The sequence below is a fragment of the Emydura macquarii genome, unplaced genomic scaffold, assembly GCF_026122565.2.
Source record: "Emydura macquarii macquarii isolate MOO-44397 ecotype Brisbane River unplaced genomic scaffold, CSIRO-AGI_Emac_v2 contig_2699, whole genome shotgun sequence".
Classification (NCBI taxonomy): Eukaryota; Metazoa; Chordata; order Testudines; family Chelidae; genus Emydura; species Emydura macquarii.
The window spans coordinates 3,275,175-3,298,591 of NW_027132836.1; the positions used below are offsets into that span (position 1 = coordinate 3,275,175).

Here is a 23,417-nt window from a genome sequence, read left to right on the forward strand (position 1 = left end):
GGCCAGTTACGCCAGAGAAATCCGTCGCACTGCAAGGCAGGGCTGGGAAATCCTAATGGTCTCAGGCAGGGCAGGTAAGCCGCTTACTGAGCGCCCCCGGAGGGGGCTTAATCCCCCCAGCTCGGCAGTGACTGGGGAGGGGTGTGTATGTGGAGCCACAGGGGCTCACCATGCTGCCGGTCACTGGCAGAGCACTCTGGGGTTTGCAGACACCTGAGGTGTAATTTGTCTCCTGAATTACTAACTCTGCTAGTGCTGCGCCAGCCCCCACCTCCCCAGAGCCTGGCACTGGCCCCGTTCGTCAGCTCAGCCCCTCCCCCCCCACCGGTGCATTGAAGCTGCCCGGGCTCAGCGTGAGGCCGCATCACCGGCAATGGACGAGGCTCCAGCTTCTGATGCATAGCCCAGGCCCCTGCATAGCTCACTGGGGGTGAGGTGTGGGGCCTGCCTTTGGCTTCCATACGCCCCCCGGGCCACAGCAGCCTCTGCTGATGCAGCCGCGGCAAAGCCAGCGGGAGCGCAAGGCACTGGCAATATCCACAAAGGGTTTGTCAAGGCAGGCAGCTTTTTTTTTCTGCTGGTGTATCCCTTCCAGGGATTAGCGGCTGTCGAGCGCAGGACACTGAGAAGCACTAATCCCTCCCCAGCCTTTCAGAAACGGTGAAGTATGCGGCTGTATTTATTTCTCCTGAAATGAACGGGTCACAGCGCATACAGGCGGCCCCGCTCCCGAGTCAGACGGGATTAGTTACTCCAAGAAAGACGATTTAGAAAGTCCCTCGCGAGGAGCACGTGCTGCCGGAATAAAGCTGCCGGGGCATGGCGTAAACAGCTCCCGCACCCCACCGCTGCAGACCCTCTGCGTTCTCGCGGGCAAACTTAAAAAGCCAGGGACACCATCATATGGGGTCTTAAAACCTTGATGTCTTGCTGTCTCTCTGCTGGCCTGGAGGTACACTGACTGCTTCCCGTGGGCCAGAGCTTCTGGGGTGTTCTCACTCAGAGCCAGCAGCAGCCACGCGGGGCGCCACTCAGGGCTCCTTGGCACAGTTAGAGAGAGGCTGCGGGACACAGAGCGACCTGGGGGGCTCCCACGCTGACTGCGCTGTGTGATGTCATGCGCAGCATCTCTGCTGCCGTCACGGAAGAGGCTGCTGGTGATGCTACGCTTGTCACGGAGATGAGGCAGTGCAGGCTCCCCCGAGTTCAGGGGTGTTCAGCTCCAGGTTGCTGCATTGCATGCTGGGATCTGTAAGGATGCGGGGGCTCTGCAGCAAGCACCCTTTGCCCACCCCTCTGGTACAGCGCTCGCCCTCGCTCTTCCCCCTGCGCTGTGATTCCAGGCAGAGTGTGGGACCCCCAAATGGGGCCTGGGATTCTCGCCTGTTCATTGCTGCAGATTCGTTTCCATCTGTTACTCGTACACAGCGACTGGCGCGTCTGCCCCCCGGCTCCCCAGACCGTGCGCCCCCACCTCCTGCGTGGCGTTGCCAGCTTGCGAGGGTTGGGGCCGAGGACCAGCAGCCTAACCGTCCCGTGGCGTCACACGCGTCCCCCTGACCCACCGGGGAGCCCCTGCACGTGTGCTGTGTTGCACTGCCGAGTTACTAACGCACCCGTTTCAGTGTGTGTGCCGTACAAGGGGGTGGGGGGCACTCTTAGAAATGTTGCCAGTGACTGGGGAGGGATTCCAGTCCAAAGGCAGCCGTGCGTTACTGTCGCTGAGTGAACAGCACAGTCCTGTAACATGAAACACGCCAGCAGAGGAACTCCCCGGGCCAGGCTGGGGCGAGGGTGGCTGGGCCCTAAGCCCTGCCCTGGGCAGAATGACTGGTGGCTCCATGACAGATTTGATATGGAAATGGAAAACTTTCAATGACATTCACCCCACTGGGAGCGGGGCCGTGTGATTCTCCCCAGGCAGCAGGTGGGCAAACCGTCCATTGGTCCCACGAGCAAACCTGGCCTGGTGCTGTGCGTGGGCGTTCCACGTGGGCTCGGGTTCTTCGCTTCCCTCCTCTGCGTAGCCCCCCATAGGCCATTCCCAGGCCCTGATCATTCTGGGATTCAGGGGGCAGCTGGTTACCTGGAGCCCACCCAGCACAGGTATATATTGCAGGGCGGGGGAGAGAATTGCTGCTCCGAGTTGTGGCAACCTGGCTTCTGGCTGACTTGGGTGACCGGATGCATCCGAGAAGAAACAGAGAAATGCCCAGCCTGGGACTCCATTCCCTGTGCTCCAGGCCGGGGCCCCGGGGCTAGCTGGGAGCAGTTGTTTACCCGTGTCGGAGATCTCCGGGAGAGGCCAGCGTCACTAAAGGGAGCTCCGGGGAGGCTGTGCAGGGTGGAGGATGGGAAGCGACGGCAGTGAGGGCAGGTTTTTATTTGTGTGTTAAATTGTTTCCGACAGCTTTGAATGGGAGAATTATCTGAGAAGGAAAGACGCTTTTTAAACAATTCTTTTCAAGTGTTCAATTGCTGTAACCATCCCCTGCAGCTGGGGATGTCGTGCTCGTTGTGTGTCCTGTGTGATGCCGGAGCTGCCATTACAGAAATGGAGCCGGCAGGCCTTAGACTGGGGGCAGTTTCTCTCGTCTTACCAAGCCTGGCATTAACGGACTCTCTTCAGCGGCCACTCTGGAGGGGAGAGAGGCAGGGGCAGGCCCAGGTTGGTAGAAGTGAGTGTACGTGGGCGAGGTGCTAGGTGACTGGTGAGCAGGACAAATTAACATGCAGCGTCAGATAAAGTAGCCCTGCAGTTCCTGCCATGCATCGCCCTGTGGATAAATGAAATCCACGTGCTAGCCTGTAAGTCCCACGGAGTCACCTGAGCTTGTGGGGCTGCCTCGCATCCCCAGAGCTAACACATAGCCAGGGAAATGCCCGTAGGTGTTGGACTCCGAACCCGGTTTTGGATGTGTCCGCGCGCTCACACCACTTTGCATCTCTGCCCACAAACCCTCGAGCGGACGAGTTTCTCTAGCACAGGTGCTCGCAGGAAGCCAGTTTCGAGTGTGAATATTTGCTGAAGGCAAAGCCCCAATTTGAAATTTGTGCCGTTGCTTAGTAACAGTCATCCAATCAGGAAACTGAACTGGTACCACATGACGTAGGTCACCGCCTACTCAGCGCAAAGTTCAAAATTCAAATAGTGAATTTTCTCGTTTGCAATTTCTTTCCACAGCGAAGAAAGCCACAAAAAACTTCAGATCATGAATGAATGTTGCACATTCACAGTCTTCTCGCAAGCACTTCCTGAAGAGAGAGGTGCAATTCAGCAGATGCATGATTTGTTGCAGATCACTTGCTTAGCTCTGCTAACTCCAGAGAAGAGTAAATCACTCCAGATGGTCTGAAAACGTCTTAAAAATCATAAAAGAAGAATAATGAGCCCTCATAAAGAAAGCTGCCAGGATGACATGTGCTGTGGCAAAGGCGGTCCTGGGGGAAGGCAGCTTCTATTTCAATGCACGACTCTGACAATTATGGGGAGCTGCATGCTGTTACTTAAAAACCAGCAAAACGCACACACGCCCCCACCTACCTTCCTTCCTTCCTTCAACCGGAGAAACTGGGAAAGTTTCCTCCTTTCCCCTGCATTCAAATGGGAGCATTTGACAGCGTTGGCCTGGAGTCCGGAACTCCTGCCGCTAATCTGCTGGGTGGTCTTGGGCAAGTCGTGGATTCCCAGGCCAGAAGGGACCGGCGCTGTGATCAGCTAGTCTGAGGAGGCCAGACAGCTTCCCCACAGTAATCCCTACGACAGAGCTTTTAGCAAAACAGCCAGTCTCGGTTTAAAGATTGCTAGAGCTGGGGAATGCAGCATGACCCTCGGTAAACTGTTCCGACTGTTCGTTACGCTGACTGTTAAAAATGTACGCCTTATTTCCAGCCTGAATTTGTCTAGCTTCAAACTCCAGCCACTGGATCGTGTGGGACCTGTCTCTGCTAGAGCGAGGAGAAATATTTTGTACCCTGTGTAGGTACTTCTAGATTAATCAAGTCACTCCTTAACCTTCTCTTTGTTATGCTAAATAGACTGAGCTCCTTTCATCATTAAAGACAGGCTTTCTAATCCTTTCATCCTCCTCCTGGCTCTCTGAACCCTCTCCAATTTATCAACGTCCATCTTGAATTGTGGGCCCAGAACTGGACACAGCATTCCAGTCGCGGCTGCATCTGTGCCAAATACAGAGGTGAAACAACCTCTCTGCTGCTACGTGAATCCCCTGTTTATACATCCTAGGATCACATTAGCTGGGAGCTGTGTTCAGCGGATTATACATCCTGGGTTTGAGTCCCTGCTTCCCGGGACAGAGCCCCTCACCCTGCAAGTAGGGCTTGTGGTCTTAATCCAGAGGCGTTTACATTTACAGTTAGCCATATTAAAACACACAGTTTGTTTGCACCCAGCTTACCAATTGATCCTGATCGCTCGGAATCCGTGACCTGTCCTCCTCATTTACCTCTCCCCAAATTTCTGTGTCATCTGCACACTTGACCAGTGATGATTTTGTTTTCTTTCTGGTCGTTGATGAAAACATGAAACCAATCCCTACAGGACCCCACTAGAAACACACCCGCTCAATGGTGATTCCCTGTTTCAAATTGTGTTTCGAGATCTATCAGGTAGCCATCCTTTAATCCATGTACTGTGTGCCATGTTCATTTTATATCCGTCTAGTTTTTAATCTGTGTCATGTGAACCAAGTCAAACACCTCATGGAAGTCGAAGTAGGTTACGTCAGTGCTGTTACCTTTATCAGCCAAACTGGTAATCTCCTCAAAAAGAGATCTCAGGTTAGTTTGAGCAGATCTATTTCCCATAAATGCAAGTAGATGGGCATTAATTACATTACCCTCCTTTAATTCTTTATTAATCAAGTCTTTGCATCATCAGCCAGTCCATTGTCTTGCCTGAGATGGTTGACAGGCCTATGATTACCCTGGTCATCCCTTTTACCTTTCTTTAAAATATGTACATCTGCTTTCTTCTAGTCTTTTGGAACTTCCACAGTGCTCCATGACTTACTGAAAACCCATTGGAACAGTCCAGCAAGCGCCTCAGCCAGCTCTTTTAAAACTCTTGGATGCAAGTCTGTCCCCTCCTTTGTGCCTGTTTCCCAGTCTGTAAAATGGGCCCCTGTCTCTGAGCAGGGTCTGGGTAGCACTTGATATGGGATTGGTGGGTTCTGCGGCCTGTGTAGAATACTGGAGGGGAGACGGCAGTGCCATCAGCGTGAGATCCTTGGGGGTATTTGCTGTTACCTTGTTGCGTGTTCAGCTGCCATGTGCTGGGGGAATAGGGGGGCCGACTCATTCCTGAATGGCTCCAGGGAGCTGGGTGCTGTGGAAAGCCTCCGAGCACCCCACTCCCCGGAGAGGAGCTTTCGTGTGCCGGAGCTCAGCCGCTGGCCTCCCTGCTGCAGCTTCCCTCCAGCGCCCAGTTAGCGTGACCTGGCCTCAGCCCCAGCAAACTCCTTCTCCACGTGGCCTGGCCTCTCCCTGCTGCCCGCCATTAGGCTCTGGCTGGCTGATACTGAGGATGGGTTTGGGGGTTTGGATCCAAGCCCCGGTGCGGGCATCGGAAGGAAGCACCAGCCACCCCTACCCCTAAGGGGAGCACTGCTGCCCCAGGCCTCTTCCCCCAGGAGTGTCTGCCTGGGTGAAGTCTGCGCTTCCCTGGCTCTTTGCTAACTGTCTCATGTTCCCTCTCTGCAGCCCCCCCGGCTCCCGCAGACAGTTCACCTACGACAAGTCGGACGAGGAGCGAGCCCCTTTGGAAAGCGCCTACAGGTCCCGGCACTCCTCCCGGGGCGGCCTGAGCGACAGCGACACAGAGAGCAAGCTGGCGGAAACCACAGCGTAGCTGCGGGGAGGCTGCCCCGAAGGGACGCATTTTCCACAGCCACAGAAATACTCTGCCTCACAGGTCCTCGCGCCGGCCCAGGCCAGTCCTCGGCGCCCTTCCGACTGGCCCCCGGAGAGCTCCTGGCGGTCCCTCAGCAAGCGCCTTGCATGGGAAATGCTGCCTTTGAAAGGCTGTAACCGCCTCGATGTGTTGTGTGCACTCGGTATTTCTTGCATGGTGGAAAATGTTCATCTCGAGATCTCCCCTCCCTCAGACTGACCGCAGGCCTCCCCCCGGGGGCGGTGCTGGCCGGACTCTCCTGGCTGGCCGGCTCTGGCTGCAATAATCTAGGATGGGGCTGAGCCGGTCTGTGGATTGTCAGGCTGGCCAGTGTTTGCTCCCTGAGTTGCTGCCCGATTGCCCTCCTGCCACCCCCATGCCTCCTACATTGCTGCGCCAGCTGGGGGGCTGCTCCGTTCTCATTGGAGGGGAGCTGAGCTGTTCTGCAGGGGCTCTTTTCCTCCTCAGTGCCTGCTGTCTTTATTTTATATCTTAAACCCCCCCAGCCCGTGTCTGTCTGGTGCCCATGGGAGGGGCTTGCCAGCACCCTTGCTTCTACCATCACTCGTTCCCTGTAGTTGAGCCAAAGACGACTCTTGCTTATCTGGCTTAAAAAAAACCCGAAGAAGTGAAGCTGGTTTCCCCGTGCAGTGGTGCTCTGTGTCAGCGGGGACCTGCATGTGACAGCCCAGTGCACGCCCGCATACCGGCTGTGCGTGCATCTCGCACACTCACACACCCACTCTGCTGCTGCATGTGTTTTCTTGCACACGGTTTTCTGGTTTCTGGGCATGGCCTTTTCTTCTGCCTCCCTTCCTTCCCCTGGCACGTGCCTAGCACACGTTTTTGTTTAAAGCACCCCTGAAATAAAATGTAACCCTGTCCCTGTCCACATACACGCACACACACGCACACGGGGCCTGGAGAGCACACGTGGGCACGAGCTCCACAGCGTGCACGTGTGCACACACTCAGTCACGCACGCGTGTGCACAGTCCGCTGAAGCGCCCCAGCGCCCCCTCTGGTTACAGGGTGTTGGATATCCAGAATAACTGCGTCTGCTCACTTCCGGGGAGCGCCAGGCTCGTCTCTGCAGGCCGCTCCCCCTACTGCCTGAACTGCCCTCGCTGATGCCAAGGACGTGGCCCTACCATCTCCCTCAAGGACTCAGCTGCTGCCATGTGGCCCCAGGGCCAGCCACGCACGGACGGCAGTCTGTGCGACTGGTCTGGCTCCTATGGGGGAGAGCTGCCCGGCCTCCCGACTGTTGGTTTTGCACTAGTTCAGCTGTGCGTCTCTTCCTGTCCGTTCCCTTTAAATATTAAATGTCATTTATGGCTGGTGATGCTGGCTCCCCCCTCCGCTTGTTCCTTGCAGCGGGATCGCTGCCTGGCGCTGCCCCCGGCTGCGATGCGGGAGGAGGCAGAGAGCTGGGCACGGGCTCAGCCCAGGCGTGGGTGGGCGAGTTTGTCGCTCGGACAGGAAGCCATCGTTTCCCCGTGGGGCGGCAGCAGGCCGGGTCTGGGGAGGGATGGGGCCGTGGTGATTTGAATTAACCCAGCCTGGCCTTTCAGTGCCTGCAGCGGCCCATCTTCCCCGCTGTGCCTGTAACGAATTGTGACTGGTTACGGAACAGGCACGGGGCAGCTGTGCTCCCCCCAGCCCCTCCCAGGGCTGTGCCGGCCTCGTGCCCGGGGTTACGTGGTGGGAGGGAACATCGGTGCTGACTCCTGTCCGGTGTCGGCACACTTGTCAGGTCCCTGGCAGTTGGATGCTACGTGCAGGCACGGGCATCTTCGCCCCAGCAGCTAGTGAGGGCGGGGGCTGGAGTCTGCCCCCACCCAGGCAGAGCCTCTCGGCCGTTAGCGCTCCCAGGGCCGGGGCCGCAGCTGCCGTGTGACCCGGGATGTCTCCGGCAGGCTGGGAGCTGCTGAGGCTGTGGTATGGGGGGCCGTGAGCAGCAGAGGCTGTTAAGGTTTTCAGGCCCAGCCAGCCTGTGGCTCCGTTCGACCTTCTGTCCCCAGCTGCTCCAGCCCTTCCTGACCAGCAGGGCCTGTTCCTTCGCGGCAGCTCCCGGCTGTGACCCTGCCTCTGTTCTGGGCTCTCCTGTCTGACCAAGGAGCCGTGGATTATCTACGGTCCCTGCTCCCAGCAGCTGCCTGGGCCGCTAACCCCCACGCTCCCTGCCTCCGTTCCAGAGGCCAGGCTGTTGGTGCTTCGCTCACGTCTCCAGGCTGGTGCGGACCGGCTGCGGCTCCTCGGGCGCTGGAGCTGCGGCTGGCTGGGGCGAGGAGCCGGAGCCGGCTGCATTCACGTGCCAGGTGTTCCCTGAGCAGAGGCGCCCAAGGAGCCTCCTGAAAAGTGAGCGTGCAGGAAACGTCGGCCACAAATCCTGCCTTGTTTGGAGCAGATGGTGCGGGCTGAGCGCTCAGGCGCCGCGGGCCGACCCACCTGTTCCCTGCTCAGCGTAATCACCCAGAGACAAGCATCCTGGCGCAAACAACGCCCCGGCGTCGGAGCCAGTCCTGCCGGGGTGGGAGCCAGGCCGGCTTGCTAGGCCAGCCCATTGGGCTCCCTCAACGTCCCGGCCCTGCCCGAGGCCGCGGTGCCAGTGTTCCTGTGCCCCAGGCGTCCCAGGGCAGGCGGGGCGCGGGTAGGGAAGTGGCCCTGTGTGTCTGTGAAAGTGCAGGCCTGCCCCTCCTCAGTACCACTGGTGCTGCTTTCACGTAGGGGTTCCCATGCCCCTCCCAGGCATGTCTTGTGTCCCCCCCCCCAGCCAGAACCTGCTGTGAAAGCCCAACCACAACCCCACTGCCCTCTCACAGCCCATAAGGCCGGCCCCCCAATGGTCCCGCTAGCCCGGTGGCCCACGCCCAGCTTCTGGCAACTCTCCCTTTTTTAAACAGACAGACGTTACAGCAATGCCCTGGCTGCCTGCACCCCCCCCTTCACGTCCCCCGCCAAGGGCAGCAGCCCGGGGTGGCCGTAGTGAAGGGCCGCCTGCTGTGATGTCCCCGGGTAGCACCCGGCCTGGATTTCCTGCCCCTTGTGGGCAAACCCCGGCTGCCTGCGACCAGGGGCACCGGACCCAGCTGGGCTGCGTCACGTGGCCAAGGGGCTGCCAGTGGGCAGAGAAGGAGAGGGAGAGCATAGGGCCCAGTCTGTCCCTCCCGTCGTGCCACGCCAGGGCCCTTCTGTGCTCCCTGGACCGCGTCCGGGGCCAGGGCTTGTGATGCTGGGTGGAGGCGGTTTGGGCAGCTCCTTAAAGTGGACGTTTCTGGAAAGCTCCCCCAGGAACGGGCCGGGCCGGGCCCGGGCACAGCACGTTCCCTTCAGCCCGGCCGTGCAGCTGATTTATGGCTCGGCGGCACCTGCGCAGGATGCTCGGGAGAAAAAATGTGCTGAATGTTTGCTCCGTGAGACGCACGAGCCGCTGGCAGGGAGGGGAGCCAGCTCCACCGTGCCCCTGCACCCAGCGTCAGCCAGAAGCATGGCTCCCCCTGGCCCGGAGCCAGGCAGACAAGGGGGACGTGGAGCTGGGGGGAGCAGCCGGGCGTGTGGCAGGGGCAGGGAGGCGATGGCTGTGCAGGGCTGGCGTGCGGTGGTGCCCGGGGCTGGGCTGTAGGGCCTGCGCTGTCCTGCCTGCAGGCCCCTGGGCCGTCTCACCCCAGCCGCGGGGAGCGATCTCGTCCTGCTGCAGCTCGGCTGTGCGGAAGGGCAGGTCCCCCAGCCTGGCCACATGGGCTCCCTGGGGAGGCTCAGGCGCTCCCTGGGGCGCGTGCAGGGCTGGCTTCCCCTCCTCTCCGGGTGGAGCCAGGCCAGCCCCTGCCAGGCAGGGCCCCGAGATGCCCTTGTCATCAGCACTTGCTGCTGCTGTCACTTGGACGGGTTCCTCGGCCGTGGCGCATTAGCACAGCTGCCGGCTCCATTGCTGCCTCTGCATGGCCCGTGCCAGCATCAGCGCCCAGGGGCTGGGGGGAGCCGTGCTCCTGGAGGGGGCCCCTGGGGTTCAGCAGCACTGCGCCCCACATCGCAACTCCCAGCACAGCTACTGGCCTGGCCCTGCCCGGCTGGGTCCAGCCCCCCCTCCTCTGCTTTGGGGCAGCTCAGCCCCCGCCACGCTGGCTCCTGCAGGGCCCCGTGCAATGAGTGTGACTGGCCCAGCCCTGCTTGGCCCCCGCCCAGCCCCACAGGCCAGGCCCATGTCCCTCGCTGGCGGCGCCGGCCCGGGCTGAAGCAGACGCAGTGCGAAGGGCTGCGTGTCCCACCCCCTTGTGCCCCGGGGAGGGGGTCTGAATCATTTATAAATCTTAATAAATATGCAGATGAGTCACAGGGCCCGCCAGCCCTCGGGCGGCTGGTGTTAATTATTTAAAGTTATGGTAATTTGGAGGCACCATCCATTTGCATAATCGCAGGCGTCCTCTGCAGCGCTGGGCCCTGGCGTGTGCTGGGGAGCAGAGCGGAGCCCCAGCCTGGGGGCCTTCCCTGAGCGTCTCCCCCGGAGGGGCCCAGCTACCCCCAGCTCCCTCGTGGACAGCCAGGGCCTCCGGCCCCTCCACCAGCCCTCCCCCCCCCCCCCCATTGCCTCAGCTGGAGACACTGCTCCTAGCTCCCTGCCCTGCGCTTGGGGCTCTTTGGGGAGGGGGGGCCAGAGCTCCTTGCCTGCCCCTTCCCCCTGGCCAGAGGTGGGGGGCCGTGGGGTGGCTGCTGCTCTCCCCACCTCAGCCCAGCGCCGGCGGAGCCAGCGCTATCGTCCCGGCGTGTCTCTCGGGGCGCGATGGCCTGCGCTGTGCTTGCTGCGCTGCTTAACGTGCTCCCGCTGGGCCAACGCCCGGCTCGCTGTGGCCCAGGCCTGAGCCATGCCATGCAGGGTCCGGCTCCCTGCGGCCCGGAACCAGACCCGGGGGCTGCGTGAGCCACACCCTGCCCCAGGCACGGCCCCTCGCGCCGGCCACGGCCCTGCAGCCCGTGGGCCGAGGCTGCCATTTCACCCTCCCAGCCTCGGCAGCGACGCAGCGGTTACTCGCCCCCCGCGCTGCCAGCAACCCTCCGCGGGAAGCCTGGGGCAGGGCCTGGCCTCTGCCCTGTGTCGGAGCAGCCAGGCCCCCCGCCCGGGGCACAGGGCTGCCTCCAGGCCGGCGCCGTCCGCTCCCGAGCCCCAGGGCGGGGCAGAGGCCCCAGCGAGCCGGGCGCTGGTGCCGTGAGCTCCTGCACAGGGCTGGGCCCGGCTGGGCGCGCGGCTGCGAAGCCTGCGCTGCACTAATGCGCTCTCATTAAGTGGGCGCGATCTAATGATAATAAAATGGCACATTTAACATTAAAACATTGAACTTGCCTCCTCGGCGCGGCTCCCGGCTAGAACAGCTCCATCTTCATGAGCCTGACAGCACCGCAATTAGGTGCTGCCGCGTGGACAGCCGCTGCAAGCGAGCGCGAGTGGGGGGGGGGCAGGAGCAGTGCAGCCCGGGATCCCCCCAGGGAGTGCTTGGGGCCCGTGCTGGCACCCCCTCCCCCGTGTCCCTGTGGGGCCCGGTGCTGGCCCTGCTGGCAGGTTGCTGAGTACGGCATGCGTGGGGCTCCCCCCCCCCCTGCACCCGGGGGCCCCTGCTGAAGGCACCGTCTGCCCCATGCCAAGCACTGCCACTGGGGAATGGGCCACATCTGGGCTGGGGGGCGGCTGGGGGTGGGGCCGAGGGCACCGTGGAGCTGGGGGGGGGGGGGCAGGGCTGCACTAGCATTAAGCAGAGCGAGCTGGGGCGCTCCGGCTGCCCGGCCCACCCTCACCCAGCAGCACGGGGCTTGTTCGGCCCCTGACACCAGGGAGCCCTCGGCCCCCTCCCTGCCAGCCACGGCGTGACCCTGCTGGGGGGGGGGGGGGGGGGCGAGCAGCCCGCGGAGGAGGGTTCGGTTGGCGGGGCGGGGAGCCCTGGCTGGCCCTGTTCCCCTGGTCTCGGGGCTGCGTGTGCCCAGCACCGGGGGATGCTGAGACCCCAGCAACCCGCCCCCCGGAGCCCTTTGCTGTCCTGGCTCGGCCAGCCTGCAGTGCGGGGCGGAGCGGAGCATTGATGCCGGTCACAGAAGCCCGGGCCTGGCCCAGCGTGGTGCCCGTCTGCCGTCCTGGCCGCCGGGGTGGCCGTGGAATCGCCGGGACTGTGGCCGGTGCAGGGTCCCGTCTGCCCGGACAGCCTGGTGCTCGACGGCCCCGGCTCCCCCCTCGGGGCAGGTCTACAGGGCGCTGTGGGGCTGGGCTGGGAAGCGGCAGCTGCGGAACGGCTCCAGGGCGTAGGACGGCGCCTCCCCCAGGCTGAGCTCGCACAGGAGCTTCCCCACCACCGGGGCCAGCTTGAACCCGTGGCCTGCGTGGGCAGAAGAGCAGAGACTCCAGCCAGCTGGGAAGGGCTGCCCCTCGGGCCGGCCGGGGCTCACCGCCCCCCACCCCCAGCCAGGGTTGGTGTCCCTGGGAAAGCTCAGGAGGCCCCGGCAGCTGGGGCTGGAGGGAAATGGGCTGGGGGGGCAGAGTCTGCACCACGCATGGCCCCGGGGGTGGGTGCCCAGCAGTGGGTTGGGGCTGAGCCATGTCCAGTGGGCGGGAGGCGGCTGGGCTGTCCCAGGCCGGCCGGGAACACCCCAGTCCCCCAACGCAGCCAACCCCAGCACTGCACTTGCACAGGGGGCAAGCGCTGAGCCCCCCGGCCCTGCACCACCCCCGCTTACCTGAGAACCCCGCCCCAATGACAATGTTGCTGAACGTGGGGTGCCGATCCAGAACAAAGTCTCCATCGGGGGTGTTCTGTGGGGAGCCAGGGCGGGTGTCAAAGAGGGCAGAGCCCCACAGGTTCGCACCCCCTGGGTGGGCGAGGGTGGCACTGGGGCCATGGCTCCTGCCAGGATTGGGGGGTCGAGGAGCACCCGAGAGACGTTGGGGGACATTGCCTGGCCTGGAGGAGAACCCCTGGCCCTGGAGGGCAATTTGGGGCTAGGGGGTGGGCCAGGACGCCTGGGTTCTGGTCCATGGTCTAACGGTGCCCATTGGAGTGGACCGGCCCGGGGAGGGGACCCTAGCCCGTCGTCTGCGCACCGTGTACATGCAGCGCTCCACCACGGCCGGCTCGGGCACCAGGCCTGGCAGGTACTCGCTGACGAAGTCGCAGAGGATCTGGATGTCAGGCAGGGCCGCGGCCTCGGCCGGCCGGTCACGCTCCTCGGGGTCTGCCAGGGTGCCCGAGTGATAGCAGACCTTGGGGGCAGGAGGGGAGAGAAGGGAGGGTCAAGGCAGCCCCACTGTGCACCGCTGGACTCAGCCCCACCACCCCGGCCCCCAGGCTCTGCCGTGGGGCGAGCCTCCCCCCGCCCTCTGAGCCCCCCCCCCCCCCCCCCAGGGCTGGCAATGCCCAAGGCTGCATCGCCCAGATTCCCCCTCCCCCAACAAAGTGTGGGTGTGAGAGGGCGGGTGTGTGCACACGCGTGTGAGCAGTGTGTGTGTGTGCACATGCGTATGAGCGGTGGGTATGCACGTGCACATGCCTGTGTACGCAGTGCGTGATCTGGGCCCCCCCTGCTGCCCCGTCTCACCTTCATCAGCCCCGGGTACTCGCTGGAGGGCAGCCCGTAGATGTGGTGGGGGGCCTGGTTGGCGCGCATGGCCAGGAAGCAGGGGAAATGCGCCGAGACCCCGTAAGCCCCGGGCACCTTCTCCTTCCAGTAGCAGACGTTGATGCGCAGCGTCTGCGGGGCAAGGAGCACATGGTTTGCGTCCCGCTCGTGGCTCGTCATCCAGCCCCACCTGCCTCGCTGCCGGGTGAGACGGGCCGTGTACGTGCAGAGCCAGGCGTGCGCAGGGGCAGCGACCCATATGTGAGGGGCTGTTAGCCCCTTACTGGCCCTTAGCAGGTCTTTTTGGTCGGCATCTCTTGGGGCAGCAGGACCCTGCGACGGACACAGCCCCAGGGCCCGCGGGGAGGGGGTCCCGTCCCCTGTGAGCTGCAGCTGCCTGGGCCTGGGCCGAGCGGGGCCGAGCTAAGGGCAGAGCAGCCCGCGGCTGGGAGGCCAGAGAAGAGACCCAGGGAGCTGAGCTGAGCCGAGCAGGGGCTGGGGCCGGAGCCGGCTGCACTGAGTGAGCGGCTGGGCAGAGCGAGGGGGACCCTGGGCAGGGCCTGGCACAGGGAGACACCCCCCAGCCCAGAGACCATGCAGGCCGGACTTAGGGGGGGGGATCATGACCCTGATGGGGGGATGCTGCTGGGGAGAAGGGCCCTGCCCCCTCGCGCCTGGGAGCGTCAGAGCCCGTGTCTGACTCTGCATCCCTGCAGCACAGCCAGGCCTGGGCAGGGGCCTGCGACGTGAGACAGACTGTGAGCGTCCCTCCCGCCCCACGGACGCTGTGTGTGGGGGCCGGGCCAGGGGGCGGCGCTGGGTGTTTGCCGGCCACCTTTCTCTCTTATTTTTTTATTGCTGTTTGTCTTGCTTCGCATGGGTACACTGATCAGTGGGGCAGGGCTGCGCCCGTGCAGAGCTAGTGCCCGCAGGGGGGACACCCCCGCCCCCGCCCTAAGGGCCCACGGCAAGGTTGGGGGGTTGATCCCCCCCCAGGGATCCTGGGCCCAGCCTTGTCGGGGTTACAGGGACCCCCCACACACAGGAGCGTGGGAGGAAAGGCAATGGGAGCAGGGACTCAGATCCTGTCGCTCGCCAACCCCCCCGGGGCCGTGTGTGCGCCAGGGAAGTCCCTGGCCCCGCTTCCCCAGACAGGCGGGCGCAGGCTGGAGGCGGGCGCAGGCTGGAGGCTGTGTGGCGGTGCGGGGCGCCGAGGGGCATTTGCTGCGCTCACACCGCCCTGGCACAGCCGGCCCCAGCGCTCACCTGGAGAGGCAGCCGCAGCCCCAGCGGGGCCAGGAGCTTATTGGCCCAGGGTCCTGCTGTTATCACCAGGGTCTTGGCTCGGTACACCCCTCTGCTGGTTGTCACGGTAACCACGACCCCTGGCGTGATGTCAGTCACCTTCTCCCCATCCCGCAGGTCTCCTCCGCACCGCCGGAACCCGTCCTGGGGAGGGACCCAGCTCAGTCTGGGGGCGGGATATTAACGCAGCCCCATGCCCTGCGGGAGGGGATGGGCGGCACCGCTGGGTGCCCATGCCCCACAGTTGGGGGGGGGTGAGCCCTGCCATGGGGCAGGGTCGCTCCCCGGGGTCGCCCCTCACTACTGAGGTGAGATGGCGCAATGGGGCCAGTGCAGCCTCTGGAATCGGCGTGCTGCCCAAGCCCACGGAGGGGTGCAGAGGGCACATGCCCAAACCAGCGCCCCCGGGGCAGCATGCAGGTGATGCCAGGCAAAGCTGCTCAGCACCGGGCGCCACGGGGGAGGCACCCCAGGAATGGCTGCCAGCTGCCGGGGCAGAGCACGCGGTGTTCCCACCAGCAGGGCTGCAGCCCGGGTCCGGGGCAGGGCACGGCCTGGCAGAGAACAGTGGCTGTTGGCCCGGCTTGTGCAAGTGGCAGGTGCCAACCAGCCGGCTGCGGCCCAGCCCGGCGGCAGCCGTCCCAGGGGTTGCAGCGACCAAGGCCTGGAGGTGGTTCTGTGGGTACCTGCACCGCCCGGAGCGCCCTGTCCGCGTAGAGGATGCCTGCCGTGTGGTCGGACACAGCCGCCTCCCCGCAGTAGGGCCGGATGCCGGGGAAGCGTCGCTGCAGCGACTCGGCGGTGAAGAGCTGCCCGGGAACGCGGTGCTGAGCCAAGGTCCGGCAGCATTGCTGGAACTCCGGGTCGGTGCCCGGCCCCAGGACGAGCAGCCCCGTCTGCCTGCAGGGACAGCGCGTCAGGCACGGGGCAGGCGCTGCGACGGCCCCGCCAGCCCCGGCTCTGGCAGGGGGGCCCGGCCCCGTGGGGACGTGGGGGGCGCGCAGCCTTCTGCCGTGACCAGCCTGGCGCCCGCCTGTGCTCTGCCAGCCCCTCCTGCCATGCCCAGCCCCCGCGGCCCTGCCCAGCCCAGCCCAGCCCAGCAGGCTGGTGGCAGGGCCAGGGCTGGAACCCAGGTGTCCTGAGGCCTGGAGCCGCTGGTGCACGCTGCCGGAGACGCTGACTGCGGAGGCAGCGCTCTCCCTGTTTGGTGCTCACCAGGGACCGGCGGCGGGGTGGGGGATGCCCTTGTGTGCAGGGCTTCCCCACTGCAGGTGTGGGGAAACCATAAAGGGCCAGGTGCCAAGGGGCTGAGCTGTGACCCCCCCAACCCCATGAGATACCAGAGTTGCAGCTTGCAGCGGGGTGGGGGTAACCTGCCGGGCACAACGGGGGTGTGCTGTTAGCTGGGGGAGCCAGGACTGGGAAGCATGTTGGGACTGAGGGGCAGGGAAGGCTCAGGCAGCCCAGTCCCGGGTGCAGAAGGGGCAGGGTCTCCATGGGGAAAGGCCCAAAGTCCGGCTCCGGGAGTCAGTCAGCCAGGGACGGAGCAGGGGCCTCTCCGCTCGGCTCCCAGCTAACAAGATTGATGCTTCCATTAGCGCTGACCCTGGCTGGCTGGGGAATCGTTTAGACGCTTATTTCCTTAATGGCTCGTCCTCGTAGAGTCAGATAAATTACCGGGAGGCTTGCCGCGAGCCTGCCGTGCAGCCAGGGACCTGCACACGCCCGAGGGCCCCATGCAGAGAGGGGCAGAGCGCCCCCCCGAGGACAATGTGCACCCCAGGAGCAGGCCGGAGCGGGGTCAGGGGGCGGTCGGATGGTGGAGAATGGAGAGTTCAGATCCTGGTTTGGAGCCCCAGGACAATGAGTCCGGGGGCCACAGGCTGGTTGCCGGAGGGACGTCACTGCCTCTGTCCGCGGTGAGCTGCTGGAGCATGTGTGGTGTGCAGGGCTGCGGGGCGGGAGTGAGGGGCACCGGCGGTGTGGGGGTGCTGTAGATCATGTGATCAGAGCCCCTGTCAGCAGTTACCTGCTGCGGCTGTACGGTTACCTAGCAACAGTGCACCCACGCTCCCTTTTGGGGTACGGACCAGTTCGCCCTGAGTTTGCCCGTTGCCCTGGGGCTGTCTGTGGGCTACAGCCCAGGGTCTGGTGGGCAGCGTTGCTGCATGCTGTTCAGCGGTTGCTGTGTCCCACCCCAGAGGTGGCTGCAGGCGGCTGGCAAAGTCTGAAGCCAGGCCGCAGGGCTCAGCAGGGCTGATAACGGAAGGAGACCGGACATCCCTGAGCTCCGGGGTATTCAGCCCCTGCCCTGTGCTCCTTGCGCGGGCCTCGCTGGCTCCCTGCAGTGGGTTCGTTCCCCCGCTGGGCCGGGCCAGGCTCTGTCAGAGGCTGGCTGGGGCTTCCTGGCTCAGGAGCTGCTCGGCTCAGCTCTGCCTGGCTGGGTGCCCCCCTGCTCCTCCAGCAGACCTGCCCCTGGCCTCTCCGCCCCAGCCCCCGTGGGACGCCTGCCGGCGCGGGGGGAAGGGGCCAGGGACTAAATCTGCTCCACCTGAGCAATGACTCAGGCAGGCCAAGACAAGTGGGGCTGGAGGGCGCGAGGGGCAACGCAAGGGGTGCTGGGCTGAGTGGCGGGGGCAGGCAGGTGGCCTTGCCATACTAGGAGCCCCTGGGGCAGGCGGTGGGGCAGGGGACGGGGCAGGAGGGGCACGCCCCTGGCCTGGCTGCCTGCCCAGCACAGCTCTGCCTAGCGCAGGCTCCAGCCCAGAACTGGCTCTGGCTGGCCCACCACGGCCCTTCAGACACCAGCTCCCTGCCCCGCCTCCGGGCAATCACCTGCACAGGTGTGCTGGGGGCGGGGCCTCTGGCCAGCTCCTCACGCCAGCCAGGCCCTGCCCACGGCTCAGGCATCTGCCCCCATCCCAGGCTGCTGCGACCCCACCAGAGCAGGTAAGCAGGGGGCTGAGTCCCACGTGGGCCATGCTGGTGGCAGGTCTGGGGGGCAGGCGTTGTGCTGCCCTGCCCCCCCGTTGCCCTCGGCCCTCACTAGCGCGATGGGCAGTGGACGCTTTGCAGCGTGCGTTAAGGACCGGGCTTCGCTCAGCCCCCGGGCGGCGGTGCAGGGGCTCACCTGTGGGCCTGGCCCCCCAGCGCTCACACGGCTGCAGGGAAGGCTCTGCCCTAGCGGGAACGTGGGGTGCAAGGGGTGCCTGAGCCGCTGGCAGCCCCGTGCCAACATTCACCTGTGGGCTGCCACGTCCCGCCTGGGCTCTCCGTCCAGCCCCTGCCCTCTGCACGGTGCCCACCCTGTTCCCCTGGCTGTGGGGCAGGGGCCCAGGCGGAGGGGGGGGGCAGGACAGCCCCATCTCTCCCCCCAGCTCAGCAGCCAGCTACGGACGGGGCTGGAGGGAAGGGCATTGTTTGTTCCTCACCCGTTCACATGCCTCACGCGGAGCTGGCTCCCCCTCCGGGCACGGGGTCACGCCACGACCCCTCCGGGGCGCAGCCCCCAGCAGCATCCCCTGACCCGTGGGAGGCTCACGGGTGCTGTGGGCAATGTGTGGCCAGGCTCGCCTAGGGGAGTAAGGAGCCGCCCATGCTCCCTCGTCCCTGTGCTAGGAGAACCCTTGTGAGCCCCGGGAGGGTTGCCCAGGTTGGCAGGGCGCTGGCCCGTTCGGAGCCGCGTGGCCAGGAGCAGGGTTGTAACGCCCCCAGGAGACCTGTGGCTTGTGTGTGGAGGTGCCGGAGCCCTGCGAGCTGGGCCGTGGGGTGTTGGAGCAGCCCCGCCGTGGGCCGGGCAGCGCCACTTGGCTCCAGCGACCCTTGTTGGTCCTGGTCGGGCTGGGCAGAGTCCCTGGGGTCGCGCTGCCCCGTGCCAGGCTGGGGGTGGATGGTTTTTGCTCACATGGTTGGTGCCGCCACTGGGTGCCACGGACCTTGCTCGAGCCGCTGCCCTCGGCTGTGCCTGGTTCTGCCAGCCGCCCAGGCCAAGCGGGGCTGGGCCCATCCATGCCAGACACAGGCCTGTGTCTCTGAGCCCCGCTTTCCGACCAGCAGCCCCAGCGCTGTTCAGCCGGCAGGATTGCCAGCCTCTCTGGTCCGGGGGCAGCCTGCGCTTCCCCTTTGAGCTCCCTGCACTGCCTGGCTGGCCTGGGGTGTGGGGGCTCAATCGACTTCTGGAGCTCGGGGGCAGTAAAATCCGGCCCTTGTCCTAACGTGGGCCTCAGCGGCTCTGCCAACCACCACCTTCATGCTCCACCTGGTTTGCACATCCCTGCCGTGGGCTGCTCCACACCCAAATAATGGCCCAAGTGAATCCCTGGTGCCAGCTGTTAGCTTCCCTGCATTGCAACTTCTAGCCGGAGCCGCGGGGAGCCGAACCCCCACACCCGGCGCCAGTCACCTGTACAGCTGGGTTCCAGCCTCGGCTTCCAGTCGCTCCCACAGCCTATAGCTCTCGGCCATCATCTGCGCGTAGTGCGGCTGGGGGTAGGCGCTGCGGATGATCCGGCTCTGGCCGTGGGAGCTGCCCCGGGAGTGAGGCAGGGGGAACTGCCAGCAAAGGGGGGACAGGACGGGAGGGTTAGCCGGGGATCTGTGCCAGCAGTGGGGTCGCTGGTTCCCCCTCCCTCCCCCCCCCTGCTGCTGCCTGGTCCTGGGGCTCTGCAGTGCTGTGGGGAGCCCAATAGCTGTGCCTGCTGTCATGCTGGGTAGAGGGGGGGCATTTGTTATATTGTTTGACAGCAGTGTGTCAAAATCATCATAACCCATGTGAGACAGGCCAGGGCAGGCACGGTAGAAAGGCTGTAAGGTGCTACGTCAGGTGACAGTACTTCTGTCCATGTGTGATGTGTGAAATGGAAGTTACGGATGTGTCTGAGATGTCTGTCTTTCAAATGGTGCTGCCTGGACCACACCCAGACAGGATGGCTGCAGGACAATGGCCGGCTGAATGGCCCATTAAGACATTCCCAGGTGCAAGGGGCCCGGGGGAGAAGCCAGCATCACCACTGAGTCACCAGAGCCTGTCATGTGACGCTGGACTCCATTTTGGTTCCTGTGACATTCCACAAGCATCACCACCTAGTGAGTCACCAGGATTGGCCCCTGTGACTCTGGACTCCATTTTAGTTCTGGTAACTTTCCACAGGCCTCATGGCCAGGACAGAAGGTTTATAAGATCAAACCCCAGAAACCATTTTGCCTTCTGTCCTGAGCTTCAGCCATCTACCTACCTCTGGGTCAAGTCATTGGCAACTGAAGCTGTGAAACAAAGGACTGAGACCCAGCCAGGTACTGGATGTGAACCAGAGGGACTATACAAGCCGGCAACTCCACATCTCTTCTAGAAACCTGATCTATCTGGACTTTCAGTCATCTGTATGTATCTGATTTGCTTTGACCCTTTAACATTTCTCTTACGGTTTGTTTCTTTCTGTTTACAATAAACCTTTAGTTTTAGTTACTAAAGGATTGGCTGGCAGTGGGGTATTTTGGGAAAGATCCAAACGTATATTGCTCTGGTGCTGTGGCTGACCCCTTGCGGTCAGAGGGAACCTTTTTAGTAAAGAGCAGAGAGTCTAAACAACTGGTCTTTTTACTGGACCTAGTGGCTGACTGGGAGCCAGGAGCTGAAATGCAGTGAAGGGGTTGTGGGCATTTGTGGACTGGCTTCTTGATAACCAGTGTGGGGGAATCAGAAGTAGTTCGTGGCTGGTTGGGAAGCCGGGCTTCAGTGTCACCCTCCAGCGCGGGGAGAATCTGCTCCCCTTTTGCAGCCTGCCCTGCCCTTGGCATTCTCAGGTGGCTGTCCTGGGCACGGACGGGTCACACCTGGGTGGGTGCATGGAGCTCGTGTCTAGGAGAGAGATCATCCCTGCCAGCCGTGGGCTGCCTCGCTGGGCACTACAGCCCCTGGGAGCTGCTGGGTCCCGGCGCACAGAGGCAGCCAGCACACTGTGGGAGTGGTCTGCCCCGCTATCCCCCCAAAGCTGCGTGTCGGGATGGGGAACGGCCCCCCCCCCCTCCCCCCGCCCCCCCCCCCCCGGCGCAGGGCTGGAGCAAGCCCCTCCCTGGCCGTGCTGCTGGAGGAGCCGGCCCTGGGGCGGTACCTGTTCGAGCAGGAGGGTCGCCCTGCCCCGCTTGGCGAGGTGGTAGGCGGTGAAGGAGCCCTGGATCCCGGCCCCCACGACGATGGTGTCATGGAGGGAGCTGTGGGGCTCGCCTGCCGCGGCCATTGTCCGTCCTTCGCCCTCTGCTCCGGGACCTGGCAGCTGAGCCGGGGACAGGAGCCAGGAGCAAAGTTCAGGTTTCTGTAAACAGTCAGGCCGGCCTGGTCCCGTGGAGCTGTGCTCACGGCTTGGCCAGCCTCCGGCAGCCAGGGCTGGCCTCCGGCTCCCTGGGGCCCCCGGCTGGGGTCTGTGCCATCATTTGGCCCATCCGCGCTGCCGCGCCAGCTTAGCCCAGCCAAGGGGCCGGCCTGTGATGCGCTGAATTCATGTATGGGCTGGCAGGTCTGCCCGGTGGAAACGCACCTGCGTGATTGATGGTTAATCTCTGCCGCTTGGCTCACTTGGACAAGGGACAAACCAGTCCGCTCCCCAGCCCGGCCTGCAGCCCGGCGCGCCTGCGGGCCTTCCTGCCCGCCGGGTGTCCTGGACCCTCTCTCCTGGCTGGAGTCTCCCCGCCAGCCCACGCAGCACCGGGCTAGCCTGCAGGAGCTGCGCTCCGTCCGGGGTGCCAGCCGCCTGGGGCGCGTGGCTGCTACCCTGCCCGTGGCACTGAGCGAGCGCCCTCCTCCAAACACCGGCCCCTTGCGTGGCATGTGGCCGCTCGGTCAGCTGGGGCGCAATGAATTGAAGAGGAGGTAAAATCAACCCAGCCCCCTAGCCCCGCCGCTGGCCCCCACAAGGCTCCCGTCTCTCAGCACGTCCCTGCAGCGAGCAGCAGCTCTCGCCTCGTCAGTGACCACAGAGCCACACGCGTCCGCAGGGGCCAGCGGCTGGTTGCAGGACGGACCCACTGCGGTTGGACGGGAAGCGCCTTTATCTCACTGGCATAGATGTGGACACGTTTAGTCCCGCTACAAAGTGACTCATTAGCGGGACGTTCGGCAGCCATTATTCCTGAGCTCTGGTCCCCCACATGAACAAAAGCCGTCTCTGCCCCGATGCCTGCTGTGTGGGCATCACTGCCCTCCCCTGAGCAGAATCAGAACTGCCTGACTTTGTGTCATTGGTCCTGTACTGCTAGCAGCTGATGGTGATTCTCCTCTACCTCGGCCAGCAGGGGCTATGCTTTCACCACTGGCGCACCAGCTTCTGTCCCTGGCGGAGAGTGGGGCATCCTAAGCAGTTCTGCCTTCGTTACGATTCCCCCACTGGCATGTGGTGGGCAGCCCTTAGTCCACTCGTGTTTGGGAAGTGCTTTGAAATCCTCACGCGCCAGGTGCTGTACGAGTGCGGGCTTGCTGTGGGCATCTGGTGATGCAAAGCCCTGTTCTTCTAGGCCAAACCTGCCCCCTGGCCAGAGAGACCTACGCAGCACTCCAGCTGCGTGGCCCGCTCCAGCCCTTGTGCCAGTCTCTTTGCCAGCGGAGTTCTTCATCCTTATGAACCAGCAGGTTCCTGGGCAGGTCCTTCTCTCTCCCCTGCCTTCCACCTCCCTAGCAGCGAGTGTGGTCCTGGTCCCCATGTGCGCTGGGGCTCAGCGGGACCAGAGGGACGCGCCCAATCTTGCCCCCCCCCCCCCCTTGTGTTTTGCTGGGACATGCATGTGGGACAGCCCCGCTCTTCGCTCTGTCTTACAAAGGTAAATGGCGCAAAAAGACAGGTTTGCCCTCCATGGCGTAGAAGGAGAATAATCCAGCTGACTTTCTGTGAGCCGTTCCCCCTCCTGCCGCAGAAGCCCTGGCAGGAGGTTGCGGAGAGGAGGGTGTGTGTGTCTCTATCTAATTTTTTTTCTCTTTACATTTTTACACCAGTTCTTGATATGAATAATAATAATAAAAAACCTACACCTCACTGCACTTGTGTATCAGCAATTGCAGGCTGTGTCCTGGGGCAGGCGTGCTGCTGCTGAGCACATTGGCTGCGTGATATTGCGGTTCTGATTGACAAGTCACAGGCTACGCCGGAACAGAGCCAGGGAAGGAGGCAAACGCAACAGCCCTGGGGAAGAATGAGGCGTCCTGAACCCAGGGAGCCGGATAAATAAATAAGTGTAATGGCTGACCCCTGCGCGGGGGCGCTGCTGTGGGGGCCCACCAGAGCTCTCGGTGAATAGTCTGTGTGGCTTGGGAAAACACATGCCAGTTCCCCACCTCCGCAGGCCTGCCCTGCAGCTTGGGACAAGCGTGGCACCCGCCAGCCTGCACCCAGCCCTCCAGCGCCAGGCCGGCCCCAGGGGGGTCTCTGCAGTGTGGGCTGGCAGTGCTGGGGCAATGTGGGCTGGAACCGGGGCGGGGGGCCGTGCATGTGGTGTGCATTAGGAAAGGGACAGATAAGACAGTAAATATCCCAGTGCCACTATATAAATCCCTCCAGCCCCAGCGCCAGCAGCCGGCTACACTGGGGGCTATTCAGGGCTAGAAGCAGGCCGTCTCTGG

General features: G+C 63.6%; 2 protein-coding genes across 2 annotated transcripts in view; one reads left to right on the forward strand and one right to left on the reverse strand.

Annotated features, from left to right (window-relative positions):
• Positions 1-5,861, forward strand: part of MYO18A (myosin XVIIIA) — a 108,489-nt gene extending 102,628 nt beyond the window's left edge. The window contains exon 48 of the mRNA XM_067565908.1: positions 5,722-5,861. The gene's annotated coding sequence lies outside the window, so the exon portion shown is untranslated. The remainder of the gene's footprint in view (positions 1-5,721) is intronic.
• Positions 5,862-11,843: 5,982 nt separating this feature from the next.
• On the reverse strand, positions 11,844-21,060 carry PIPOX (pipecolic acid and sarcosine oxidase). Its single transcript, XM_067565909.1, has 8 exons — positions 20,923-21,060; positions 19,215-19,363; positions 15,499-15,712; positions 14,774-14,956; positions 13,487-13,639; positions 12,993-13,151; positions 12,629-12,704; positions 11,844-12,270 (listed from the first exon to the last, which is right to left on the reverse strand). Exons 1-8 carry the CDS (start codon positions 21,046-21,048, stop codon positions 12,140-12,142), a joined length of 1,191 nt encoding a protein of 396 aa, XP_067422010.1. The 5' UTR covers positions 21,049-21,060; the 3' UTR covers positions 11,844-12,139.
• Positions 21,061-23,417: the final 2,357 nt, after the last annotated feature.